Source organism: Oncorhynchus clarkii, chromosome 12, assembly GCF_045791955.1.
Source record: "Oncorhynchus clarkii lewisi isolate Uvic-CL-2024 chromosome 12, UVic_Ocla_1.0, whole genome shotgun sequence".
In the NCBI taxonomy this organism is placed as follows: Eukaryota; Metazoa; Chordata; class Actinopteri; order Salmoniformes; family Salmonidae; genus Oncorhynchus; species Oncorhynchus clarkii.
The window spans coordinates 23,917,283-23,942,056 of NC_092158.1; the positions used below are offsets into that span (position 1 = coordinate 23,917,283).

The 24,774-nt window shown below is 40.2% G+C and overlaps 2 protein-coding genes across 2 annotated transcripts in view; both read right to left on the minus strand.

The window, feature by feature from the left end:
* Positions 1–12,822, minus strand: part of LOC139422913 (F-box and WD repeat domain-containing 11-B-like) — a 36,290-nt gene extending 23,468 nt beyond the window's left edge. Inside the window, exons 1-3 of the mRNA XM_071174382.1 lie at positions 12,729–12,822; positions 1,916–1,975; positions 1,188–1,410 (exon numbers count right to left, since the gene is read on the minus strand). Coding sequence (XP_071030483.1) covers positions 1,188–1,410; positions 1,916–1,975; positions 12,729–12,767 — 322 coding nt within the window. The 5' untranslated portion in view covers positions 12,768–12,822. The remainder of the gene's footprint in view (positions 1–1,187; positions 1,411–1,915; positions 1,976–12,728) is intronic.
* A 2,733-nt stretch (positions 12,823–15,555) lies between these two features.
* LOC139422914 (eukaryotic peptide chain release factor subunit 1-like) lies at positions 15,556–23,109 on the minus strand. Its single transcript, XM_071174384.1, has 11 exons — positions 22,973–23,109; positions 22,520–22,628; positions 19,936–20,111; positions 19,585–19,724; positions 19,189–19,327; positions 18,912–19,102; positions 18,654–18,783; positions 18,374–18,556; positions 18,195–18,259; positions 17,815–17,962; positions 15,556–17,072 (listed from the first exon to the last, which is right to left on the minus strand). Exons 2-11 carry the CDS (start codon positions 22,603–22,605, stop codon positions 16,990–16,992), a joined length of 1,341 nt encoding a protein of 446 aa, XP_071030485.1. The 5' UTR covers positions 22,606–22,628; positions 22,973–23,109; the 3' UTR covers positions 15,556–16,989.
* Positions 23,110–24,774: the final 1,665 nt, after the last annotated feature.

The following is a 24,774-nucleotide window of genomic DNA, read 5'->3' on the forward strand; positions in this document are numbered from 1 at the left end:
CTGTGTCATGGCTATTTTACCAAGAAGGAGAGTGATGGAGTGACCTGGCCTCCACAATCCCCTGACAACCCAATTGAGATGGTTTGGAATGAGTCAGACCACAGATTGAAGGAAAAGCAGCCAACAAGTGCTCAACATTTGTGGGAACTCCTTCAAGACTGTTGGAAAAGCATTCCAGGTGAAGCTGGTTGAGAGAATGCCAAGAGTGTGCAAAACTGTCAAGGCAAAGGGTGCTACTTTGAAGAATCTCAAATATATTTAGATTTGTTTAAAACTTTTTGGGTTACTACATGACTCCATGTGTTATTTCAAAGTTGAGATATCTTCACTATTTGTCTACAATGTAGAAAATAGCACAAATAAAGAAAAACCCTTGACTGAATAGGTGTTCTAAAACGTTTGACCGGTAGAGTGTGTGCGATATATATTTATTTATAAACTGGGTTTGAGCCCAGAATGCTGATTGGCTGACAGCCGTGGTATATCAGACCGTATACCAAGGGTATGACAAAACATGTATTTTTACTGCTCTAATTAAGTTGGTAACTAGTATATAATAGCAATAAGGCACCTCGGAGGTGTGTGGTATATGGCCAATATACCACGGCTAAGGGCTGTATGCAGGCACTCCGCGTTGCATCGTGCTAAAGAACAGCCCTTAGCCGTGGTATATTGGCCATATACCACACCTCCTCGTGCATTATTGCTTAAATATATTACTCCGACTAAAACAAAATCTTGGTCGACTAACAGCCTAACGACCAAACAATCGACCAGTCAACTAATTGGGGGTCAGCCCTAATTACTACAAAGACCTTTATAGGGTTCCAACACGGCCATAGAGCCATGTTTTATCGCTTGTTTAAGGAAGACAGAGGCGACCACCTGTGCTAATTAGCTATCTAGCGTGCATGAACACCTATGTGTAAGCATAACTGGAGAAGTGTAGTTCGTCAGCTGGAGGTACACACAGCTGTATGGATCTGTGCAAACCTGCTACAGTAAATGTATATTTTGTTATTTGAAAGATTATTTCTCACTGATATGAAAGATACGTTTTTCGAAACCTATGGAACTTATGGAAAGCAATGACTGACATTTCTAAACGTTAAAACAGAACGTCGGGATTGTAGTTCACATGGTCCCATAAGGCATCATGGGTTCTCGAGAGCAAGTGTGTACCATACCTGGCAGTGCAGTGATGAAGTCCCTTTGGAGCATGGGTTTGAGGTAGGAGTTGATGTGGCCGTGTTGGTAGTGGCACATGCGTGAGATCAGGTGTTCCACAAACTCCACCTGGTCAGCCTCAGACCACTGGTCAAACAGCTGGATGCACACTTCCTTCTCCTTCTCATAGTTCCCTTCCGATGGTCGCTTCCTTGAGCCCGTCATCAGACCGTTCGTGATCGTCTGAACACAGAGGAGGATAGGTTATAAACCAGAGCTTCAGTCTACATGGCTCTCTTGTCAAATGAGGGATGGGCTTTGGGCCTTAATCCTGCTAAACAGTGTACAGAACTTTATGGGCCGGATTCCTTGACAATCTTATTGTGCATTCTTAAGTCCAGATCTTGCCTTAATCTGTGTCTGGGAAACTGGCTTTATATGTTGAGTATGGTTTTGGTACATGTGGATTGCCTTTTCAAATCGGTGGCTAAGAAGACATTGTGCTATGAGAAAAGTGTTTTTATGACTTAAAGGCTACACTGTAGTCTAGCATTAGTATACTCACCGTTTCACTGAGCACTGTAAACAATGGCTAGATTGTCAAGATTGATAGCACACTTTTAAGAGAAGTATGAAGACAAAAAAAGTGTAGATAAACCATTAGTGTATGTGCTCTGAGGTGGACTAGGCAAATAAACTTCCATTACACTTCAGTGAATGACTGTCTGGCCGTGGACAGTTTGCTCACCTTGAACACTGTGGTTTTCTTTGATCGTTCATCTGTCTGGGAGTCCATGAAAGTGGAGTTCTGAGGGGGAGGAGAGAGAGCGACACAGGCCGTTAGTACATCAAGAGACACATACTATTCATTAACAGCCAGCCCAAACCTTCTGGTCCAAACTGCACAAAATCCAATTTACTATGGGGACCAAATTACAATGCCAGGCTAAGAGGCTTGCCATCATTTCTCATCTGAAGAAGCTGTCAGTCAAAGTAAACTAACTCCTTGAGCGTCGGGAGCTGGATTTAATTTATGTTAGCGGATGCTTTTTGAATATGAGGGGAGGGAAGAATCCATGGCTGAGCTAACAGCTGCGCCGTTTCCAGACCTGTAGAGCCATGTCAATCTGAAATCTGTATTCAAAAGATTGACATGAAATTAGACCTTGTTAGGTTGGCTGTACAAGGTAATTTATGATTTAGCCTAATAATACCAGATGGACTGATAATAACAGCATTTAAAATATATGGAGAACTGGGAAATGCTATGGATGGCAACATTTGTATCCTGAGGGGTTTCATTGCCACCCCATTTTGATGAGTGTGTGTGTCCTGGCTGTGTCTAAACGTTATCAGCCTTACTGTCCTCCTGGAAGCGTGAAGGTGTTTGTCTGGAGCGACAAATGACTTACAACTGAACCTCCCAGTATGTGCGTGTTGCCACAACACATGCAGTTGATGTTGCATACATTACTCCTGCTTGTATCCACAAAAAATAAAAACCATAATAATTTGCGCCACCATTTCCTGGTTGCTAAAATTCAAATAGTTAGCCTAATTTCAGTTTGTGACAAAACAAGCATCAATGTACCATCGAAACCGTTGTGAAATACAATATTTTTGGTTACAGAAAATGTATTTTCAGCTGTTTGAAGCCTTGTACAAAACCAAAAGTAAGATGCAAAAATGAAACTTAAAATGCAAAGCATAGAAATAGTGCACATAGAACAGATATACCACTTCTTAGATTTGCTTTCAATGAGAACGACAGCTCTATAACACATTTCTATGTGAATTTGGTCAGCTCGCCCCAAAAAGTTACATATTGCAACTTTAAGTGAGTGTCATATGACACTAGCCTAACATATGTCACAAGCTTAGACTGGCATGCTCTGTCCAATAGAAAAGCACAGAACTAGGCAGCTAATGTCACTTTGTAAGATAGTGCCAGTGACATATTGTGTGGAAACAGGAATGAATGATCGACATGGACAAAGATTTTTTTAAGGTGACAAAACAGAGAACACTGGCTGGAACAAATGTACCGATGGAGGTGCATAACCACTGTCAGTAGCTAGCTATATTATAAGATATGTGGATGACAGCAATCTATGGATGGCTAAATCAAAACTATAATCTACAGGAAGCTAGCTAATATTAATGCCTAGCTAACCTAACATAGCAGGCCTAAAATAAACTAGCTAGCTGTTACAGAGAGGAAGAGGTGAAGTGAGAGATAACTGGGCACAACATCTGTCTTCTCCAGTTGGCGGCATATTTCTTGCCCACCAAGAGAGAAGGTAAGGTAAAATTTGTTTTTGCATTCTGAAGCTGCTAACCAAGCAGGCTGCTTGTTAGTTATTTCCTCATGTTTTGATCCAATTCTAAATTGTATTAATTCAACATTGCTATGCTAAACAAATCATTGTCATGTCGCAAGCTAGCAGAGATTCAATGATAAGACAAGAACTTAAATATATAATGATTGAATACATTTCCAATAGGCCAACATAGGCAACAACTACTGTTAGAGAGTCAGAACTAACCAAGCTAGTTGGTGAGGTTAGTGACATTTCCATTGATGGCACAAAACTGGAAGAACTATCCATGGTACAGCCAGGTTGATGACAGCCAGCACTTTTCTCTTCTTTGGCGGAGAATGGAACGTCCCACTCATATCGTTGCCAGCTAAAATGGTACTCCATCACTTTCCGATCTCCATGTTAGGGGCTGCCAATAACTATTAAGTGAGCTCTAACACCAACTCAGACATTATTTCCCTTGCCTCCAGGCCCGTATCGGATCCATTTTGGATTCTGAAGTTGCGACCCAAGCTGGCTGGTCGTTAGTTATTTTCTCATATTTTCACCAAGTCATTAATTCTAAGTAATTCTAATCATATCGAATAGGCCTACACAGGATGCACTGTGCTGGTTAATTAATAAAATGGAATTCTGAGTGTTTATGGTTTCTTAGTGGTAGGGGGGGATGGCAGTAATGCAATATTTTTTCCAGGGCTAGAATGTAAACACGAAGCAACCAAACTCCTGCTTTATGTCATATATTTTGTGCTATAGTTCAGAGAAGAAAAAAAACACATGACTCTGGGGCAGTAGTTCAAACTCATAAAAGACCCAACCTCGTCCACTTACCCTTGCCTTATGCCCTTGGGGGAATCCCCATCACCATCTTGTAGGGCGGTCCAAATGATTAGCCAAGCAAAGGAGGTTTGCAACGTAAGCCCCTTAGCCCTCGTTTTTAGTAGAGTTTGCAAGTGTACAATTACGTTCACTCCGGGGCCTGAAACTGCCCATAATTCAATTCACAACAATGGAACATCTGCTAAAAAAAATAAAAACAACATCAATGGATAAGTCAACATACAAGTGTAAATAAAAGCTAACGTAAAAAAGGTTAGAAATTGTGCTACTAATGCACAAATACGTCTCGTAAAAGTAATGTTTGGTTAGCTTCAGAAGTTCCAGCTAGGCAGACGAATGTTAGTTAGCCATCACACAGTAGGAGTATATTAATAATTACATAGTAAATAAGTAGACATGCAATCATAATTGACTGCAGCGCATAGAAAGCACCCACAAGCTACCAGTGGTTGAAAACACAATTATCGCGGGGTGAACGAGTGATGAATTTCTGGGCAAGGGCAGTCCATTTAAAAATCATTCCTTGGAGGGGGCTCAAGATGGGAGGGTGTAACATTTCTATCTGAGGAACAATTTTAGGCTTCTCTCAGTTAATTAATCAAACCATTGAATTATATTTGACGATTTCCAACAAACAAGCTAGCTATCGAAAAGTTTCAGCATGTTTAGTTAAGTTAGCTCACTAACGTCTTCATAGCTAGTATCATGGAATCAGGACTTGACCAAACTGTTGCTGGGATAATGGATGTTGAAACTTCAAGGAGAAAAGAGGCATTGCTGAAACTCCCTCATATGCTTGCAGTGTAAAAAAGGGGGGTGAATGTGATTCATACCCAAATACCCCAACCAAGGAGCAACTTCCAAAGAAGCTGAGAAGTGAACCATCACTGAGCCAGCTACATACAGGAAAACATTGTCCGCATCCTCAGGGCAAAAATCAAAGAGAGCGCAGATGACATCATGGATTTGGTGAAAAAGAAGACTATCAGCATCGTTAACCTGAAGAAAGCGATTGATTTCAATGCTGAGGAAGTAAAAACTCTGAAGCAGCAAAACGCAACATTGAAAATTCAGGTTGCAAACCAGGAGAAGAAACTCACTGAAATGGAGTCAAAGGTAAACGGGGAGGACCGGTATGGTCCGAGATGGAATCTCAGAATTATGGAATAGCAGAAAACTCTGACAAGAATATCAAAGCAAGAGTGAAGGACATTTGCTGGGCAATAGTCCTGGAGGAGGGGGCGAAACGTTGTTGCAGGTTCTCTGGATGTAGTGCACCGCCTGGATAGGCTGAGAGATGGGGAAAACAACCAGCCACCACGATCAGTGATCATGAGATTCATCTCCAGGACAGCGAGGGATCCGACATGGAAAAGTGCAAAGAAAAATTACTATTTAAAGAACAACAAGTTGAGGATCTGACAGCATTTGACAAAGAAGCTCGGAATCGTCTGTGGCCGATGATTGAGAGAACAAGGAAGGAGGGGAAAAGTTCTTACTTTGGGGGAGCCAAGGATTTGGTTAATGGAAGGGAAATTAACACTGACGCCTAGCTTGTTGACTGCTGGATTTATCAAGTGAGTTGTGCAGGACTGAGTATTATTTGCATCTGATAAAACTTGATATTTCTTGAGGAAGAGCATTGTTTGTGTGAGCCAAGTTTTTAAATGGCAGGGAAATTCACACTGACATTTAATGTTAGCTTGATGGCTATTCATTTTACCAATCAATGGCACAATGTTATTTGCAATTGTATGGAAATATGTATATATACAGTTGAAATCGGAAGTTTACATACACTCAGGTTGGAGTCATTTGAGCTCGTTTTTCAACCACTCCACAAATGACTTGTTAACAAACTGTAGTTTTGGCAAGTCGGTTAGGAGATCTACTTTGTGCATCACACAAGTCATTTTTCCAGCAATTGTTTACAGACAGATTTCATGTATAATTCACTGTATCACAAATCCAGTGGGTCAGAAGTTGACATTCACTAAATTGACTGTGCCTTTAAACAGCTTGGAAAACTCCAGAAAATGATGTCATGACTTTAGAAGATTCTGGTAGGCTAATTGACATAATTTGAGTCAATTAGAGGTGTACATTGTATTTCAAGGCCTACCTTCAAACTCAGTGCTTCTTTGCTTAACATCATTGGAAAATCAAAAGATATCAGCCAAAAACTCAGAAAAAAATTGTGGACCTCCACAAATCAGGTTCATCCGTGGGAGCAATTTCCAAACGCATCAAGGTTCATCTGTACAAACAATAGTACGCAAGTATAAACACCATGAGACAACGCAGCCGTCATATCGTTCAGTACCGTTCAGGAAGGAGACGCGTTCTGTCTCCAAAAGATGAACGTACTTTTGTATGAAAAGTGCAAATCAATCTCAGAACAGCAGCAGAGGACCTTGTGAAGATGCTGGAGGAAACGGGTACAAAAGCATCTATATCCACAGTAAAACGAGTCATATATCGACGTAACCTGAGAGGCAGCTCAGCAAGGAAGAAGCCACTGCTCCAAAACTGCAATAAAAAAGACAGACTACAGTTTGCAACTGCAGATGGAGACAAAGATTGTACTTTTTGGAGAAATGTCCTCTGGTCTGATGAAACAAAAATAGAACTGTTTGGCCATTATGACCATCGTTATTTTTGGAGGAAAAAGGGGGAGGCTTGCAAGCCAAAGAACATCATCCCAACCGTGAAGCACGGGGGTGGCGGCATCATGTTGTGGGGGTGCTTTGCTGCAGGACGGACTGGTGCACTTCACAGAATAGATGGCATCGTGAGGTAGGAAAATTAAGTGGATATATTGAATCAAGATCTCAAAACATCAGTCAGGAAGTTAAAGCTTGGTCGCAAATGGGCCTTGCAAATGGACAATGAACCCAAGCATACTTCCAAAGTTGTGGCAAAATGGCTTAAGGACAACACAGTCAAGGTTTTGGAGTGGCCATCACAAAGCCCTGACCTCAATCCCATATACAATTTGTGGGCAGAATTGAAAAAGCGAGTGCGAGCAAGGTTAAATGTCAGGAATTGTGAAAAACTGTGTTTAAATGTATTTGGCTAAGGTGTATGTAAACTTCAACTGTATGTATGTGTATATATATAAAAAATGTAGGTCAACCACTTGCGTGCTGCGAAGGACTGTTTTTATTTGCAACTAGTAAGAACTTTTCTTCATGAGAACCCACTTCATGTGAACCTACACAAGTTTAATATTCTTCATATAGTCACTGTAATAGTAAATGTTAATTTGTTTTTTCTATTAATGCCAGGGGAATCCGTAATATTTTGAAAAGGAAATCTTTATTTTTGTATTGTAAGGGTAAAAATGCCAACTTATTTCATTCAAGAAACTCATGTCTGTTCCACAGATACTGTGTTTTGGAAGTGTCAATGGGGGAATGATATTTGGTACTAAACCGTCTGCAGGTGTCGCTATTTTAAAAGGCAACTTTAAGGGTCATATATTGAGTCATGAAGCAGATAATACAGGGAGATGAATTGATTATATTATTGGTAGATGTCAACCACATTCAATTAATTGTTATTGGTAGCATAAATATTTACAACAAGTCAAGTAACTATTTTATTTAGAGACATTGAGAGGAAAATAAGTACAATTATGTCTAAATTTTCATTGGCCAAAGTAAAAGGGGCGGAGACTTTAATACAGTATTACATGATTATTTAGATAGATGGCCTCCTAAGGATAGCAATTATGTTTGTGAGATAAGGAATATATGTCTTCGGTTAGGTGTTCTAGATATAAGAACCCAGATAAGATGATGTTTACATGGAGTACCAGTGATGTATCTATACAATTCCGTATTGATTTCTGGCTGATATCTGAAGATATGGCTGACAAAGTTGATGCAGACTCAATTGAACCATCGATTTTAACAGACCACAAAGGGATCTCAATAAAGATAAATATGCATGGTTTGTAAACAAAAAAAGTTAGTAAAGGTTACTGGAAAATTAATAAGACGTTACTAGAGAATTAAGTATTTAAGAAGGATGTAGCAGGAATTCCTGATAAATACTGGAATTGTGCCTGTGTTATGAATAGGTTTAGAAGTTACTGTGGGCTAATGAAATTTGATAAGGCTTTTGGCTATTTTAATGGGGAAATAAATGTATTGTGCCAAGAGAGAGAGAGAATATGACAAAGGAAATAATGGATTATACAAAAAATAAACTGAACTCACTCATCAGGAATTACTGGAGCTATCATCATTGCAAATGCAGTTAGACTGTATCTACGAGGAAAAGGCCCGGGGAGCGTTTGTAAAACAGACAGAATTGGATGGAAGAGGGAGAGAAAAATACAAAATATTTAATTAATTTAGAAAAAAGGGCAGGCAAAAACACTTCCATATGTAAATGAATGATCAATAATATGATCAATAATAAAATCCAAAATAAATCTCTCAGCATGTTGCCCAGTTTTATCAGGATCTGGATACATCAGCCCAGTCAACTTCCAATACGGATATGCTAAGATATGCTAAAGATTTCAGGGATTTTTGTGACAAGTTAGCTGAAATTGAGTTGAGACTGTATTAAAAGCCTTAATGACAATAGGTCCCCTGGAAATGGTTTAATAAGCAAGTTTTATAAAGCATTCAATGATAAATTGATCCCTTTCATTCTTGCTATGTTCCAAGAATCAATAGAAAAAGGGGAGTTACCGGCTTCCTTAAAGCAAGGTGTAATTACTTTGATTCCCAAACCTAATAAGGATAGTCTTTATATCAACAACTGGAGACCGATTAGTCAGCTGAAATAATGGGAAATTATTTGCCCTTGTATTTGCTAAGAGGTTGAAACGAGGCTTGCATCATAATTGATGAAGAACAATCAGGTTTTATGCATGGTCGACACATTAGGAATAATATCAGGTTGATCTTAGATATGATTGACTATAATGACCTCATCCTTGATAGTTTTCTTATGTTTGTTGATTTTTATAAAGCTTTTTACACTGTAGAACATGAGTTTATGTTCAAAGCAATACTTTTTGGGGGTTTGGTGACTTTTTTTTGAAAGCAGTCCAAACTTTATATCATGGTTGTACTAGCTCTGTAAAATTAGCTCACGGGACATCCAAAATATTTAATATTGGGCGTGGCATTAGGCAGGGCTGCCCAATTAGTCAATTTGTATTGGTTACTCAAATTATGGCTCTTCATATCAAGAAAGGGAATTTAAGGCGTTTCAGCACTTGGCAATGAATTTAAACTATATAAACTGGCTGATGATACCACCATATTTTTTGAGAGACAGGAATGAGGTTTCTGAAGCAGTTTCCTGTATTGAAGACCTTTCCTTAGTTTCGGGTTTGAAAATGTATATCAATAAGTCAGTCTTATTTCCACTCAAGGATTGTTTTTTTCCCAGAAGTATATGGTATCTCATTTAAAGATAAGGTTACTTATCTTGGAATTGTTACATGCAAGGATGAAAAACGAAGGAGTGAATTAAACTTTAACGATATTGAAAAAACAAAAGAAATTGAACCTCTGGTTGCTGAGAGATATTTCATTATACGGTCGGGTTTTATTGTCCAAAGCTGAAGGGTTATCCAGATCGGATTATGTCTCGTTATCGCTTGAATTATCCCCTAAAATTATATAAGGACTTAGATAAGATTCTTTATAATTTTATTTGGAGGAACAAGCCTCACTATCTATAGAAATATATTCTCACTAATAACAAAGAACAAGGTCTTGAGGTTTTAGATTTCAATACTCTAAATAATACTTTTAAAATAAACTGGATTCTGAAGTATATTAAGAACCAGAACAGTATTTGGAATGTCTTCCCTAAGTATTTATTTGACTCTGTTGGTGGTTTAGAAATGTTGCTTCAATGTCATTTTGATGTTGATAAAATCCCAGTAAAATTGGCCAAATTCCATAAGCAGGCAATTTTAGCTTGGATGTTAGCGTATAAACACAATTTTCCCCCTCACAGATACTTTCTATGAAACAACAGAGATATACAATTTAAAAGAAAGTATTTTTTTCATAACTGCTTTGAGAATAAAATTATTTTGGTTGGTCAGTTACTGAATGAGGATGGAAATCCACTCTCATATGGGGAATTTCTTGATAAGTTTAAAATTCCCAAAACCCCGAAAGAATATGCATTTTTTTGTGATGCGATTCCAAGGGGGGGTTTGTATATATTTTTTTTAATTCCTCTGTGGTTGATGTAACATAGATTTACATAAAAATAAATGAATTGGCAATATTAACATCAAAGATAAATGTAGTAATAAACAGATTAGGAATATTGTTATGTTGTGATACTACAATTCCCTCAGCAAGGTTATTTTGGTTAAATATCTATGGTGATATACAATTAGGGAAAGCATGGAAAATTGCTAACAAATATGTATCAGTAACAAGGTAAAGGAAGTTTCATTTAAAATGATACATAGAATTTATCCTGTGAAACATGTTTTGGAAAGATTCAAGCTGAATATTGGCTATAAATGTAATTTCTGTGGAGTGGAGAAGGAGACCATATTGCATTTGTTTTTGCCTGTATTTATTGTAGATTTCTTCAGATTGACATAGAATTTTATTTTAAAAAATATAGGACTGGTTGTACAAGTTAATGGTTTTGATATAATGATTTATTTCAGAAATTCTGACATTGATAAAGATGTAGTATATTTAATTCAACTGCTAATAATATTAGGTCAATTTCATATTCACAAATGTAAATGGTCCAATTCAAAACCTAACTTTTTTCACTTTATAAATGAATTTAAACAATATGGCACTACTTCAACAAAAAAAATTAAATACATTTTTAAAAAGGCAAGTAAAACTTATATTATTAATGAATATGATTAGTCCGTTTAGGATTCCTGGCAATGTAAATAGTTTGTATGTATGCATGTGACTATTCCTTTTCTCTGTTGATATTTGTTAATACATTTTTTTTTTTAATCATTCCTTCCTCCCCCTGCAAGTGTATACTCGTCAGACGTCATCAGAAGTCTCCACTTAATTTGAGGGCGGGGGGATAGGGTGTCTTAAGTGTATGGACCGCAGCCTGGATTACAACATAGGGCTGTTTCCTAAAGAAGTTAAATACACTTCCGTTTTGTTGCAGTGATACTAAATAGTATCTAGATACTGGTGTCCAGGCCCTTCGAATTATTAGTTTCACCTTCATTCTTGGGCTAGCTTGCCTACTGCAGTGGGAGAGAACACGTTTGTAAAATGATACATTGTTGTACAGGTCGTAGAGGTAAAACAGGTAGGTTGAGACAAACCCAACTGTTGCAAACCAAATAGTAGTATGGAAAAAATATTGTGTAGACGCTTTTTCCCCTAGGAAGATGAAGGTTATGAATTTCCTGCATGGGTTGATGGACAGTGGACATACCACGTCGTCGGCTAGTATGGCGGCGGAAGTTGTCCCACAAGCAACATCCACGATCCAAACAACCCTTTGTATCATTCTGAATAACGAATCCAGTTAGCCTTGCTAATTTTTGCCTGATCAAATTGCCATACGGACTTGCTACCTACCTACTCGTAAAATGTAGCTTTAACGCCGTCCGTCTGCTTCAACATATCGTAGTAGTGAATTAGTTAACTGACATTCGCTTTACTGGTAGTTAACCAACGTTACTTCCTTCTGCGCAGCTTTATTAAAATGCCACTTATTCACAATGCCAGATACTGAACTCCAGTGCTCGGGTGGGGAGTGTCTGTTTTAGCTAACGCTAGCAAGGAATACATTTCTATCTGGGTAGCTATCTTACCTAGCTATCTTACCTTACCTAAAACAAATCGTTAGTTATGTGCTCAATAACCGGTACATTAATCTGAAGCCTAACTGTAGGTTTGATCTGATAACGTTAACCACTGCACAAGTTAACTTGTTTGAGCCAGACAAACGGCGCAGCGGAGACTCTGTGAGATCCAATCGCCTAGTTTACTTTCCTACATAACGAGTTAAACTGGTTAACTGTAACTAGCTAGCATCTGACGGGGCCACTTCACGGCCCTCTACTATTACTTGCCGAATCAATCTTCGTCATGTCTACCTTTAAAATTACCGTTCGGATGATAATCACTCGTTTCCCAACCATTCCCCAAGACATTATGCTGTTAACTATAATAATTAATCATAAGCCACTGGTTAATGTTAGATCACGAACATTGGGCCCTACCTCTGCTCGCTAGCCTAGGTAACTACTAGCTAACGCTAGTTAGCATCTATTTTGTCTGTCATCTCGACCCTCCGGTCAGTTCCAAATCCTTTCGATCGAAACCGCTCTCGGGAGATACTACCATATTACGTCCTCCGACACACGTTCACATCAATATGAGGCAGCGAGTAATCCGTTTCAAAACTCACCATCTGCTCCAACGTTTTGTCCTCCATCTCCGGCTCCATATTCTTGTTCCCCGAAACTCACTCGCTGCGAAAAATGGAAACCCAGCCCTGCGTCGGCCTGCAGCTGATATGACGTCACAGAAGACAGGATTGGGGAGGGGTTCACTCAAGCATAGATGCACTTGGTTGGTCAAACATTATAATGAAGGTGTTGTTGTCATGTGCTATTTCGTGGTTGGCTCTTTTCTGCTGCTAAGACATAGATGTTGTGTGCTTGTTAGAGGGTCTACCTGAGCATAGTGCTGCGCAGATTGTGTGATATATAAATGACTTCCACTTCGAAAAGACTAGTTACAACAATCCTTCATGATGTAAAGAGTAGCGAATCTATACTGTGCCTGGGATTGGGGAGATGATTGATAGTTAAATAAATACAAATTGGCTTAACTCTTTATATCTATGGTAGTATAATGATGCATTCTACTTAGCAATTATTATGTTGGCAAGGGTTGGACATTGATTAATATAACACATTCCCCTTTTAGCAGTGAAGAGAATAGTGTATTATTCACAGATCAGTGATGTACCAATACACTGAACAATTCCTATTGAAAACAATGCAAAATACAATATTTACTTGGTGTGTAGTGAATAAGCCCTGAATCAAACAGCACACCCCTGAAAAAAACACAAGAAAGGGCTAGAGGTGTCACTACTCCAGATGGCCAATGTTCTGAAATTGCTGCAAAATCTGAACCCCTACAAATCAGCCAGGCTAGACAATCTGGACCCTCTCTTTCTAAAATTATCCGCCACAATTGTTGCAACCCCTATTACTAGCCTGTTCAACCTCTCGTATCATCTGAGATCCCCAAAGATTGGAAAACTGCCACAGTCATCCCCTTCTTCAAAGGGGGAGACAATCTAGACCCAAACTGTTACAGACCTATATCCATCCTGCCCTGCCTTTCTAAGGACTTCGAAAGCCAAGTCAACAAACAGATCACAGACCATTTCGAATCCCACCGTACCTTCTCCGCTATGCAATCTGGTTTCCGAGCTGGTCATGGGTGCACCTCAGCCATGCTCAATGTCCTTAACGATATCATAACCGCCATCGATAAGAGACAATACTGTACAGCTGTATTCATCGACCTGGCCAAGGCTTTCGACTCTGTCAATCACCACATTCTTATCGACAGACTCAACAGCCTTGGTTTCACAAATGACTGCCTCGCCTGCTTCACCAACTACTTCTCAAATAGAGTTCAGTGTGTCAATTTGGGAGGGCCTGTTGTCCGGACCTCTGGAAATCTCTATGGGGGTGCCACAGGGTTCAATTTTCAAGCCGACTCTTTTCTCTGTATACATCAATGATGTCGCTCTTGCTGCTGGTGATTCTCTGATCCACCTCTACGCAGACGACACCATTCTGTATACTTCTGGCCCTTCTTTGGACACTGTGTTAACTAACCTCCAAACGAGCTTCAATGCCATACAACACTCCTTCTGTGGCCTTCAACTGCTATTAAATGCTAGTAAAACATGCTCTTTAACCGATCGCTGCCCGCACCCTCCTGCCCGACTGTCCAACATCACTACTCTGGACGGTTCTGACTTAGAATGTGGACAACTACAAATACCTAGGTGTCTGGTTAGATTGTAAACTCTCCTTCTAGACTCACATTAAGCATCTCCAATCCAAAATTAAAACTGGAATCGGCTTCCTATTTCGCAACAAAGCATCCTTCACTGATGCTGCCAAACATACCCTCTTAAAACTGACTATCCTACTGATCCTTGACTTCGGCGATGTAATTTACAGAATAACATCCAACACGCTACTCAACAAATTGGATGCAGTCTATCACAGGGCCATCCGTTTGATCAAAAAAGCCCCATATACTACCCACCACTGCAACCTTACGCTCTTGTTGGATGGCCCTCGCTTCATATTCATCGCCAAACGCACTGGCTCCAGGTCATCTAAGTCTTTGCTAGGTAAAGCCCCACCTTATCTCAGCTCACTGGTCACCATAGCAGCACCCACCCATAGCACGCGCTCTAGCAGGTATCACTGGTCACCCCCAAAGCCAAATCCTCCTTTGGCCACCTTTCCTTCCAATTCTCTGCTGCCAATGACTGGAACGAATTGCAAAAATCACTGAAGCTGGACTCTCATATCTCCGTCACTAACTTTTAGCACCAGCTGTCAGAGCAGCTCACAGATCACTGCACCTGTACATAACCCATCTGTAAATAGCCCATCCAACTAGCTCATCCCCATACTGTTATTTTTTTTGCTCCTTTGCACCCCATTATCTCTACTTGCACATTAATCTTCTGCACATCTATCACGCCAGTGTTTAATTGCTAAATTGTAATTATTTCTCCACTATGGCCTATTTATTGCCTTACCTCATTTGCACACACAGTATATAGATGTTCTATTGTGTTATTGACTGTATGTTTGTTTATTCCATGTGTAACTGTGTTGTGTCGCACTGCTTTGCTTTATCTTGGCCAAGTCACAGTTGTAAATGAGAATAGTTTAACAGGCCGACCTGGTTAAATAAAGGTGAAAAAAAGATCCTGGTTCGATTCCAGGTTGTATCACAACTGGCCATGATTGGGAGTCGCATAAGGCGGTGGACAATTGGCCCAGCGTCATCTGGGTTAGGGTTTGGCCAGGGTAAGCAGTCATTGTAAGTAAGAATTTGTTCTGAACTGACTTGTCTAAAATAAAAGGTTAAAAAAAGGTAATATGCAGAAATAGCTCCCACAATCGTAATTTTCTGTAAATATAGGACATCCACTGGGACAACCAAAAGTCTTGACACCAGACCTGCAAACAATGAGGACATTTAATACGTCTCATACAAAATGGTGACAGATGAATAGATGAAATCTAGAAAATGTCATAATATGGGCTTGATGTTGCAAAGTAGACTCATCACATTCATAACTAGATAAAACTGCTCACTGTGCCCCAAAATGAACTATGGAGAACCATCACAACACATTCTTACGTGCCAGATTCAGACAATAGTCAAGGCCCTTAAAGCTTCTTTTTTTTTTTATATATATATATATATATAGCTCACATTAAGGCTGACAATTTCTTTTTTTAGACCATGCAAGCCACAAATACCCCCAAATAAACATCCAGTGCCTCTGACCAAAATGTTCTGTGACTTGTTGGTAGGGAGAAACAGAGCTTGGCAGGAGTCTTTCAATCCAACAGTATGTAACAGTAGGGGGGGGGGGGGAAGAGGGGCTGCACTCAACTTTTGTATTGGCAGTATCCACATTCAAGTTTCAATTGATGTCGATAGAACTAGAGGATTACTCATACCAGTAATATGCCTGGAAGTCAAGCCACACACAACTGCCTAACAACAACCACACTAGCTCTCAGATTGGTCAGTTTCCTGTCACTGTGCAATTCAGACAATCAATCACAGTTAACATTGGACACAAATGCCTCTGGGGAACATGAAAGTATGCATGGTGCACAGCACTGAGGGCATGGTTCATTATACTGAATGAGACAGATTGGTGAGGGTGTGTAGTGTACAAGGCAATATAAAAACAGACAATGTAGCTGTACAATTCTAAATCTCAGCTCTGGGAGGTCTGTATGAGTAATAAAGGACACAGGTCCTCGAAATGAAAACAGGTACAAGAGAACAGTATAGGCTCAGAGTACAGCACCTGCAACAGTGGATAAATTACCAGAGGGGAAAATGGGACAAAACAAAGCAGGTACTGAATTAAAGATAGGAGGCAGGATATGGAAGTCAAGCAGTTCCAATTGAATTATTTTTTCCCTGCCCACTACATACATTTTATTTAAAAAAGGAAAACAAAATAATCAGAATCTCATAAAACACAACAGCAGCAAGTACCAGTAAAAAAAGACAAAAAGATAGAGGGAAATTGCATTGATAAGAAAGTAGGGAGTGATGAGAAAAACAGGTTTCTATCACTGTGGCCTAGAGCAGGCCAAGCAGGCAGGAGGAGCATGGCCTTGCTGTCAGTCACTTTGAATCCGTCATTAAGTGGAGAGAAACAAACCAAGACAAGCTCCCGCCAAACAGGAGATGGAGTCACTGCTTCAAGTCAGGGATCCATTGATATACGGTATCACGTCTATCTCTTGTTTGAAGGTCTAGGTCTCTCTCCTGACGACTTGCTTTCCCTCCACCAGTCTTGGTCAAATCAGGGAAAGCCTTCCAATTGATGAATGTTTTTTTTTTCTCCTCACGTCAGTCTCAACTACCTAGTAGTCATCCAAATCAAATAACTCATCGTCTTCTCCTTGGTACTCTATGGCCTGGAAATCCACCCTGTACCGCAAGATCCCTGTAAAAATTAAATAAAAGAAAGTCAGTCTTACAATAAAAAAAAATAACATTACATGTAAAGTGTTGATCCCTTGTTTATGGAGCTAAAATAAAAGATCCCAGAAATCCATACGCACAAAAAGCTAATTTCTCTAATGTTGCACAAATTTGTTTACATCCATGTTAGTGATAATTTCTTCTTTGCCAAGATAATCCAGCCACCTGACAGGTTTGGCATATCAAGAAGATTAAACATGATCATTACACAGGTGCACCTTGTGCTAGGGACAATAAAAAGCCACTAAAATGTGCAGTTTTGTTCCACAACACAATGCCAAATGTCTCAAGTTGAGGGAGAGTCCAATTGGTATGCGGAATGCAGGAATGTCCACCGGAACGGTTGCCAGATAATTTAATGTTAATTTCTTTACTATAAGCCACCTCCGTAGTTTTAGAGAATTTGGCAGTACGTCCAACCGGCCTCACAACCGCAGTCCACGTGTATGGTATCGTGTGGGCGAGTGATTTGCTGATGTCAACATTGTAAACAGAGTGCCCCATGTGAAATCCATGATTAGGGCCTAATGTATGTAAAATCTTTGAAATTGTTACATTTATATTTTTGTTCAGTATAATTACTCTGCAGAGGTGCATTACACTGCCAATCTACACTGACATTTTTATTCATTTGCATGAACCCAGAATAAACCCACCCAAAATAGTAAAAGCATTTAGTTATGAATGTATACTTAAACCCTTACCACCAATTCCACCAAAGCCTTTTACAAACTGGGATCCTTCTTGGCTCTTGTCAGTGACAATCTCCAGACAGGCTCCAAACTTCTTATAGCTATTGGCGAACCATTCAAGTAATGGCAAGCTCTCGATCAGCTCATGGTCCTGACCAGTCTGTAGAAATAAACCCACAACCAAAAAGTTGAACAGGAAAAATTGGAGGAGATCCTTTTGTGATGAGAATTCTCCATGTAAAAGTGGTGGATGCGAACACAGGAAGTAGATTACATTTCTCTTCAATTTTGCTTACATCACATTTTAAGGTCCTCTAGAAAATCTGGGACCACAACAGAAATTCCTTCATACACTTGTGTTGGTTATGGAAAGATAATGACTCCTCACTGACCTCTTTGTCTGTGAAGTGAGACTTGTCTTTCTCCTGCTCTGGCGTCAAATACAATGTCTTCTCATCTGAATCAGTAGAAGAGGTTGAACAGAACAGAGGGGCAAGAAATAAAAACATGTTAAGACAAGAATCCCTCAACTGGATGCATTTTGTAGTGTGTGTTGAGCACATTTACATACCGGTACCCTTCTCCGCCATAGCAAGTCCCTCTGCTCCATGGCAACGTAGGATGTATCTCATGGTATCCAGGTTCTCATAAACAATCAGGATCTCAACAGCACCCATTTCCATGGCTTTCAGTGTGTCTTCCACCCCAAAGCAGTACTTCCCCGTATCCTGGCTGATCTCATCAAAGTATCGTCCTGGGAGAAAAGGTCCTCTATATTATCAATATGACAACAGGATGGAGAAGACATTCATGCAAATTAACAACAGATCAGATGTACTGAATACAAGTACCTATTAGTTTCTTCTCCTGGATGAATTTGACATTGGTAAGCACTTCTGCGGACAGTTCAATGGCCTGGTTGAAGCCATTCTCCCCACCATATGATATGTCAACCAGCTTCAGGATCTTAGCTTGAAGCCTCTGAATGGACACAAGTCAAACATTCATCAGTGAACAAACAGATCACATAGCAGCCATATAAATGCTACAATGGCAATGCTGACAATGGAACCAGAAAGACCTAGAATGGTGGGTCTGGAGTTACTGACCGGGTCAAACATGTCTGACTGGCTGAGCTCCGTCTTGAAGTCAGCTGAACCAGCTAAGACCATGCCTGCTACGTTGACCTTGTCGTTGCACAAAAAAAGCGTGGCTGCCGTCTCTGCCACCTTCCGCACGTAGTTATGTCTCTTCTCCATCCTCAGACGAGCAAAACGCAAGGCAGACTGTCCTCCTCTGCCTGAAAGAGAGCTGTTTGTTATACATGGTTGTGTGGGGACAGTCTGTAATTGTGTTCATGAGTGCATGTGAATGTAGGGCTTTTACCGTGCTTCTTGGGTAGGTCCACTGTGAACTTATGCAGCACCTCCCTGGTGTTGCCCTGTAGGGTTCCGAAGAGGGCGCCACTTCCATCAATTACAATGAAACCAAACTTGCTGTCATCTGAGAGCAATGCTGTAAGAGCCTGGGAAAGAGACAGAAAATGCATGTAATATCATTTTAAAAATCTAATTAGAAAGGTGGTCAATATTTTGACTGTTTTGGCTATACCTAACGTCACGCTACACACACACACACAAAGCCAAGTTTCTTCACCAAAACAAGTAACACAATCGTGATACCGTTAAAAGTGTTGCTCCATATTTCCCAGTCAAATAGCCCAATGGGAAATATATAGTGAGGTGAGAAAATAATGGACAGAGGGGTGTTGAACAACCTTACCTCTGTGTGGAACTTGTTGTCACAGAGATACAGAGAAGTGTTGATGGGTTTAAAAGGCTCAAAGTCGATATTGACTTTTTTCTCTTTGCCCTCATCAGTCACAATGGTGCCACAGTACACAACCAAGCCGTTGGGAGGCACTGCAGGGTAAAAAAAAATAAGTTGGAGCTCAGAGATCAAATCAAAATGTATTGGTCACATACACGTGTTGAGCAGATGTTATTGCGGGTGTAGCGAAATGCTTGTATTCTAGACCACTAGAATGAATGGAGAAATGGCCATAACCCAGCCAGGACCACCCAAAATGACTTCATACAGGAGAGATAGTAGTTACAACCTGACTTCACACACCTTTATGGTAGAGTTTGAGTCTCTGCTGTACAGAGGTGATGGCTCCAAGCACAGAGAGCCTGTTGACTCTGCTTTTAATGTTGGATGCAGTGCCAAACTCATCAGCCAACATCTTGGCCACTCTGGAGATCTGGTCCTTAGGCGGGATGATCAGGGATATCATACTCGTGCCATTCCTGAGAGGAGATCAATTACATTAAACCCACTTTTAAAAACAAGGCATATTCTAACACTTCCTTCGAGTTGTAAAATAAGCTGCAAAGTAACTCAGGCAAAATGATGTCTGCAAGCTATTTATTTAAACTTTTACAACTGTAAAAACAGGGAACATGGGTCTCCCGAGTAGCGCAGCGGTCTAACGCACTGGTTAGCAGTGCTCGAGGCGTCACTACAGATTCGAGTTCGATCCCGAGCTGGGTCACAGCCAGCCGCGACCAGTAGACTCATGAGGCGGCGCACAATTGGCCCAGCGCTGTCCGGGTTAGGGGAGGGCTTGGCTGGCCGGGATGTCCTTGTCCCATCGAGCTCTAGCATGCACGCTGACACGGTCGCCTGTTGTACTGTGTTTCCTTGGACACATTGGTGTGGCTGGCTTCTGGGTTAAGTGAGCACTGTGTCAAGAATCAGTGCGGCTTGGCAGAGTCGTGTTTTGGGGGACGCATGGCCCTCTACCGTCGCCTCTCCCGAGTCAGTACGGGAGCTGCAGCGATGGGAAAAGACTAACTAGCAATTGGATTTCACGAAAAAGTACACACAAAAATACATAAATATATTTTCAAAAAGGAACAACAGGTTGTCTTGCTTAACCTGCCTTTCATGTAAAGGAGTCCTGTTTAGCAAAGCATGTCCTTTTCATACAAGTATAGCATCAAACCAGACTGCTCTAAAGCAAGTTCTTACGACCGGTTTTCAGATGAGGAAATGACTAAAGTAGGTGAAGGTCACGCCATGGCTAGCATCTACATAAAAATAAAATAAAAATCTATTTTTACAGCGTTACAAATGTTCTCAACACAAGAATGTGAGCAGTTTTTAATATTTTAGGTTTCTGCAAATGCTTTTAAAATCAGGAAGTTCTACACAAGGTGAACTCAACACACGATAATTAACAATCAATCAGATCAAGCTTGCAGGGAACATAACTAAGCCCAGCAGCAATTTTCCTCCTCGTCATATCTCCCACGCGTATGTCCAGACATGCGCGTATCCAGACATGCGCGTATCCAGACTGACTTAATTACCAACCAGAGATTTTTTGCATGAACAATATTTTAACAATTACTTGTTAGTACTGTATTAAAGCACTAACACATACCTACAAAAACATACATAGCATTAAGACTTGGCCCTGATTGTAAAAAGATAGACGGTTTTATAGTGAGAGTGTGACCTTGCCCAAGTAGTATTTCCATGTTTTTTTTGGTTTTGACCACCATGTTGACATTACAAACTTGTTGCTGTACCTAGTCAAGAGGGTGAAGGTCACATTAGTTTGTGCACTAGGTAAACTCATTAATAAACAACTTGACCCACTGACCTACACAGAAACCACAGGTCACGACTTGCTTAACCTGCCCTAGATGTATCCTGTTTTCCCAAGCAAGCCAGGCATGTCCTTTTTATTCAACTATAGCATCAAACCCGACCGCTCTAAGGCGAGCTCTTATGGCAGGTTCAGATGAAGACATTACTACAGGCCTAATGGGAGCGTGACCTTCCCAGTCGTCATATTTCAACATTTTTGTTTTGCCCACAATGTTGACAATACAAACTTGTTGCCGTTCCTAGTCAAGGGGGTGAAGGTCACAGTATTCTGTACACTGACTGAATTCATTAAACAATTTGACCCACTGGACTATATAGATAACCACCCAGGGCGAAAGAGTGCTCATGCACAAGTCAGGTGTGAAATTTAGCTAAGCGAAGTTCCCAAGTTGGATCCAGGTCAAAAGTAATGCTTAGGAATTGCTTGACCCTTTGCTCTAAATTAATCTACATTGTCAGCTACTCTGGCTGAGTGACAGGTCTATTGTCAGCTATTAAAGGCCTATTTATTTGACACTGACTGGTAAAGACTTGGTCAGCAAAAACCTGCCTGAAATTACATCACATTTTACTTTAAAGCAGCAAAATTGCCCACTGTCAGCCATTTTTTTATGTAGACTATCTAGATAGCGTTGGGCATCAGCTATGAGATTGTTAAAATCAAAACAAAGTGTAGATTCAGATTGTATTATCAGCTAGCTAACTGTGAATGTCAGACACCACTAGTACGCATTGCCAGCTTGGTAGCTGAAGGTAAAGAAGTCATTCTAGTTACACAACTAATAGCAAGCTAGCTAACGTTACGTAGATCAATGCCAAGTTATCTAGCTGGTTTGCTAACTAGCTAGTTACGCGTTGAAATAAATACTAAAACTATTAACGTCACTTGCTAGCTAGATAACGTTAATTTGTATGGGCCTTGTACTAGCTTCCACATAGGTAGTAGCTAGTTAGCTACTAAGTTAGCCCCTTGTTTACTGGTTCAATGAGACGAAGAAAGTCACTGACAACCCCATGCACTTGTCATGTCCACACGTACCCCCGAGCAGCTTCCAGACTTTTGATCAACTTCTTTATCTTCCATATCTCCACGTTCCTATCCGCTGCGTTGGGGTCGTCCGCCATTTCTTCCGTTGTCTATTCAGGACCTGGAAGGGTAGTAGTAGTGGCAGCATTAAAAGACGGACTGCGATAACTAGTTAACACGGGCGACTTGTGCTAAGGCTCATGACAAATATAGCAACATTAAAAAAATCCAACTATTTCCACAACAGCAAGGACGATAATATTGGTCCAATTGATCTAGTCAGCAACCGGGTGATGTGTCTGTCTCCGTTGGAAAATCTCCTGGCTTTTAAATCCTACTCAGGCCCTAGAGTCCACCTACTCAAGTATTGCTGAATAATGTCAAAGTTATTAGAACGATAATATGCATATGAACCAAACACCAAATCCCCAAAATGACCACTCAAAAACACGCAACTGTACTTGCCCCAAAGCGCCGTTCTGTCTGCACTTTATCTCTCAAATGACAGCAATTTAGTAGTTGTCGTCAGCCCTGACGTTGTCGAGTAGTAGCTCCACTCAAGCCGGTTTGTTCTTGCTAGTACGCATGGTGCGATGGGCCCTCATGTCATGTTGGGGAGGCGGCTGGAATAATTCCGGTTGGGGATCACTTCCTGGAAACGCCATAGTTACGGTTGATTTAGAGATTTTTCATTGGGCTAAACAGTGGGTGGGTGGAGCAGGGAAAAAAATAAGTACCAATACCAATGGTTTCCACTAGTTACCCCAACCACAAAGTCAAATTGGCTAAATCTTAAAGATTTATGAAAACAACAATGTGCTTTTTGGTCTTAGGGTTAGGCATAAGGTTCGCAGTGTGGTAAGGTTTAGGTTTAAAACCCAATGTTAAGAAGAGTAATCAATGGGCTCGTTTGTGAGGTAAGGCGTTTTTCCTGTTCTCTTGACCTGGTCAGGTAAAACTCTGGATTCTATTCATAGGCTATGACAGGGTCCAATGTTAACTGTTTTTCTTACTGTCCCAAACACAATTTCTACTGGACTTGACATGGTGTAGTTTTTAAATGCATTGGGATCATGAAGGGCCTATAGAGAGCAATAGTAATGGCCTTTTTTTGTAGACACGAAATCCACCAATGCTTGTTTGCCAAGGCCTATGTGGAAATGAATGGAGTTTTTGTATGGTTTTTGGATAATAGCCGAAAAAATAAGGTCTGTAGTAAACACAACCTTATGAGATCTGATACGTTTTGATCTATGAGATCATCTTCATCAGCTGATGTCACTTATGTGAATTTTGAAGCATTTATGTAATCAAATAAAACACTACAGGCTTTACCACAGGAGGTTGGGGGCACCTTAATTGGGGAGGACAGGCTCGTGGTCATGGCTGGAAAGGGAGTTGAATTAGTGGAATGGTATCAAACAAATGGTTTCTATTTGTTTGATGCCATTCGATTTGCGCCTTTCCAGCCATTATTATGAGCCATCCTCCTTTCAACAGCTACCACTGAGATTTACAATTCTTAAAGGTCATATTTGCTGACTGATATTATCTCATAGAATAAAACGGATAAGATCTTCTAAGCTTGTCTTTCGGCGTTAATGCCAAAACCTATTATTTCCTCATAAAGTTTCCCTATAGGAATGGCTGAACGAACCAGAGGTAACTAATTTCCGTTTTTTAGGACTACAAGCTGTCAAGCTCTACTTTGGCATGCTTTCTCTCTATATGCAGTTATTAATAGGCTATGTTTGGTTATTATGATATGTATTAGCTGTTTAATGTAATTTAGCCATTCATCTATGTTTTGAGAAATTATATTAGTTGCGTTCAGTTTTGTTTCCGAAGAATGTCATTTTGAGAATAATAGGACGCTTCCCCTTTAATAAGACAATTGCGATCCATCGCCGAGAAGACGATCAAACGTGACTATCTAGAGGAAGTACAGGTTTCCATTAGTTACTTACGACCTTCCAGTAGGCTGGCTAGTCAAGGTTAATGTGTATTTCATATTAGCTTTTTTTTTCCAGACTGTCGACAGTCAGTGGCGACCAGTCATTCAGGGCAGGTGTGGCAGAGCCCCACCCGTTTTGAGCCCCACCTATTTAGCAAAACATTTAATAAAACAATTTATATATACAGCACCAGTTAAACGTTTTGGCACACCTAATCATTCAAGGGTTTTTCTTTATTTGTACTATTTTCTACATTGTAGAATAATAGTGAAGACATCAAAACTATGAAATAACACATGGAATCATGTAATA

What these genes read in the sequence shown, in the direction of transcription:
- LOC139422914 (XM_071174384.1), bottom strand. Translation starts at nt 22,605, where the DNA reads ATGGCGGACGACCCCAACGCAGCGGATAGGAACGTGGAGATATGGAAG. An exon ending in ACAACAAGTTCCACACAGAG is followed by an intron (nt 19,328 to 19,584) that starts GTAAGGTTGTTC and finishes TCTCTTTCCCAG; the next exon opens with GCTCTTACAGCATTGCTCTC. An exon ending in AGGCTTTGGTGGAATTGGTG is followed by an intron (nt 17,073 to 17,814) that starts GTAAGGGTTTAA and finishes TAATTTTTACAG; the next exon opens with GGATCTTGCGGTACAGGGTG.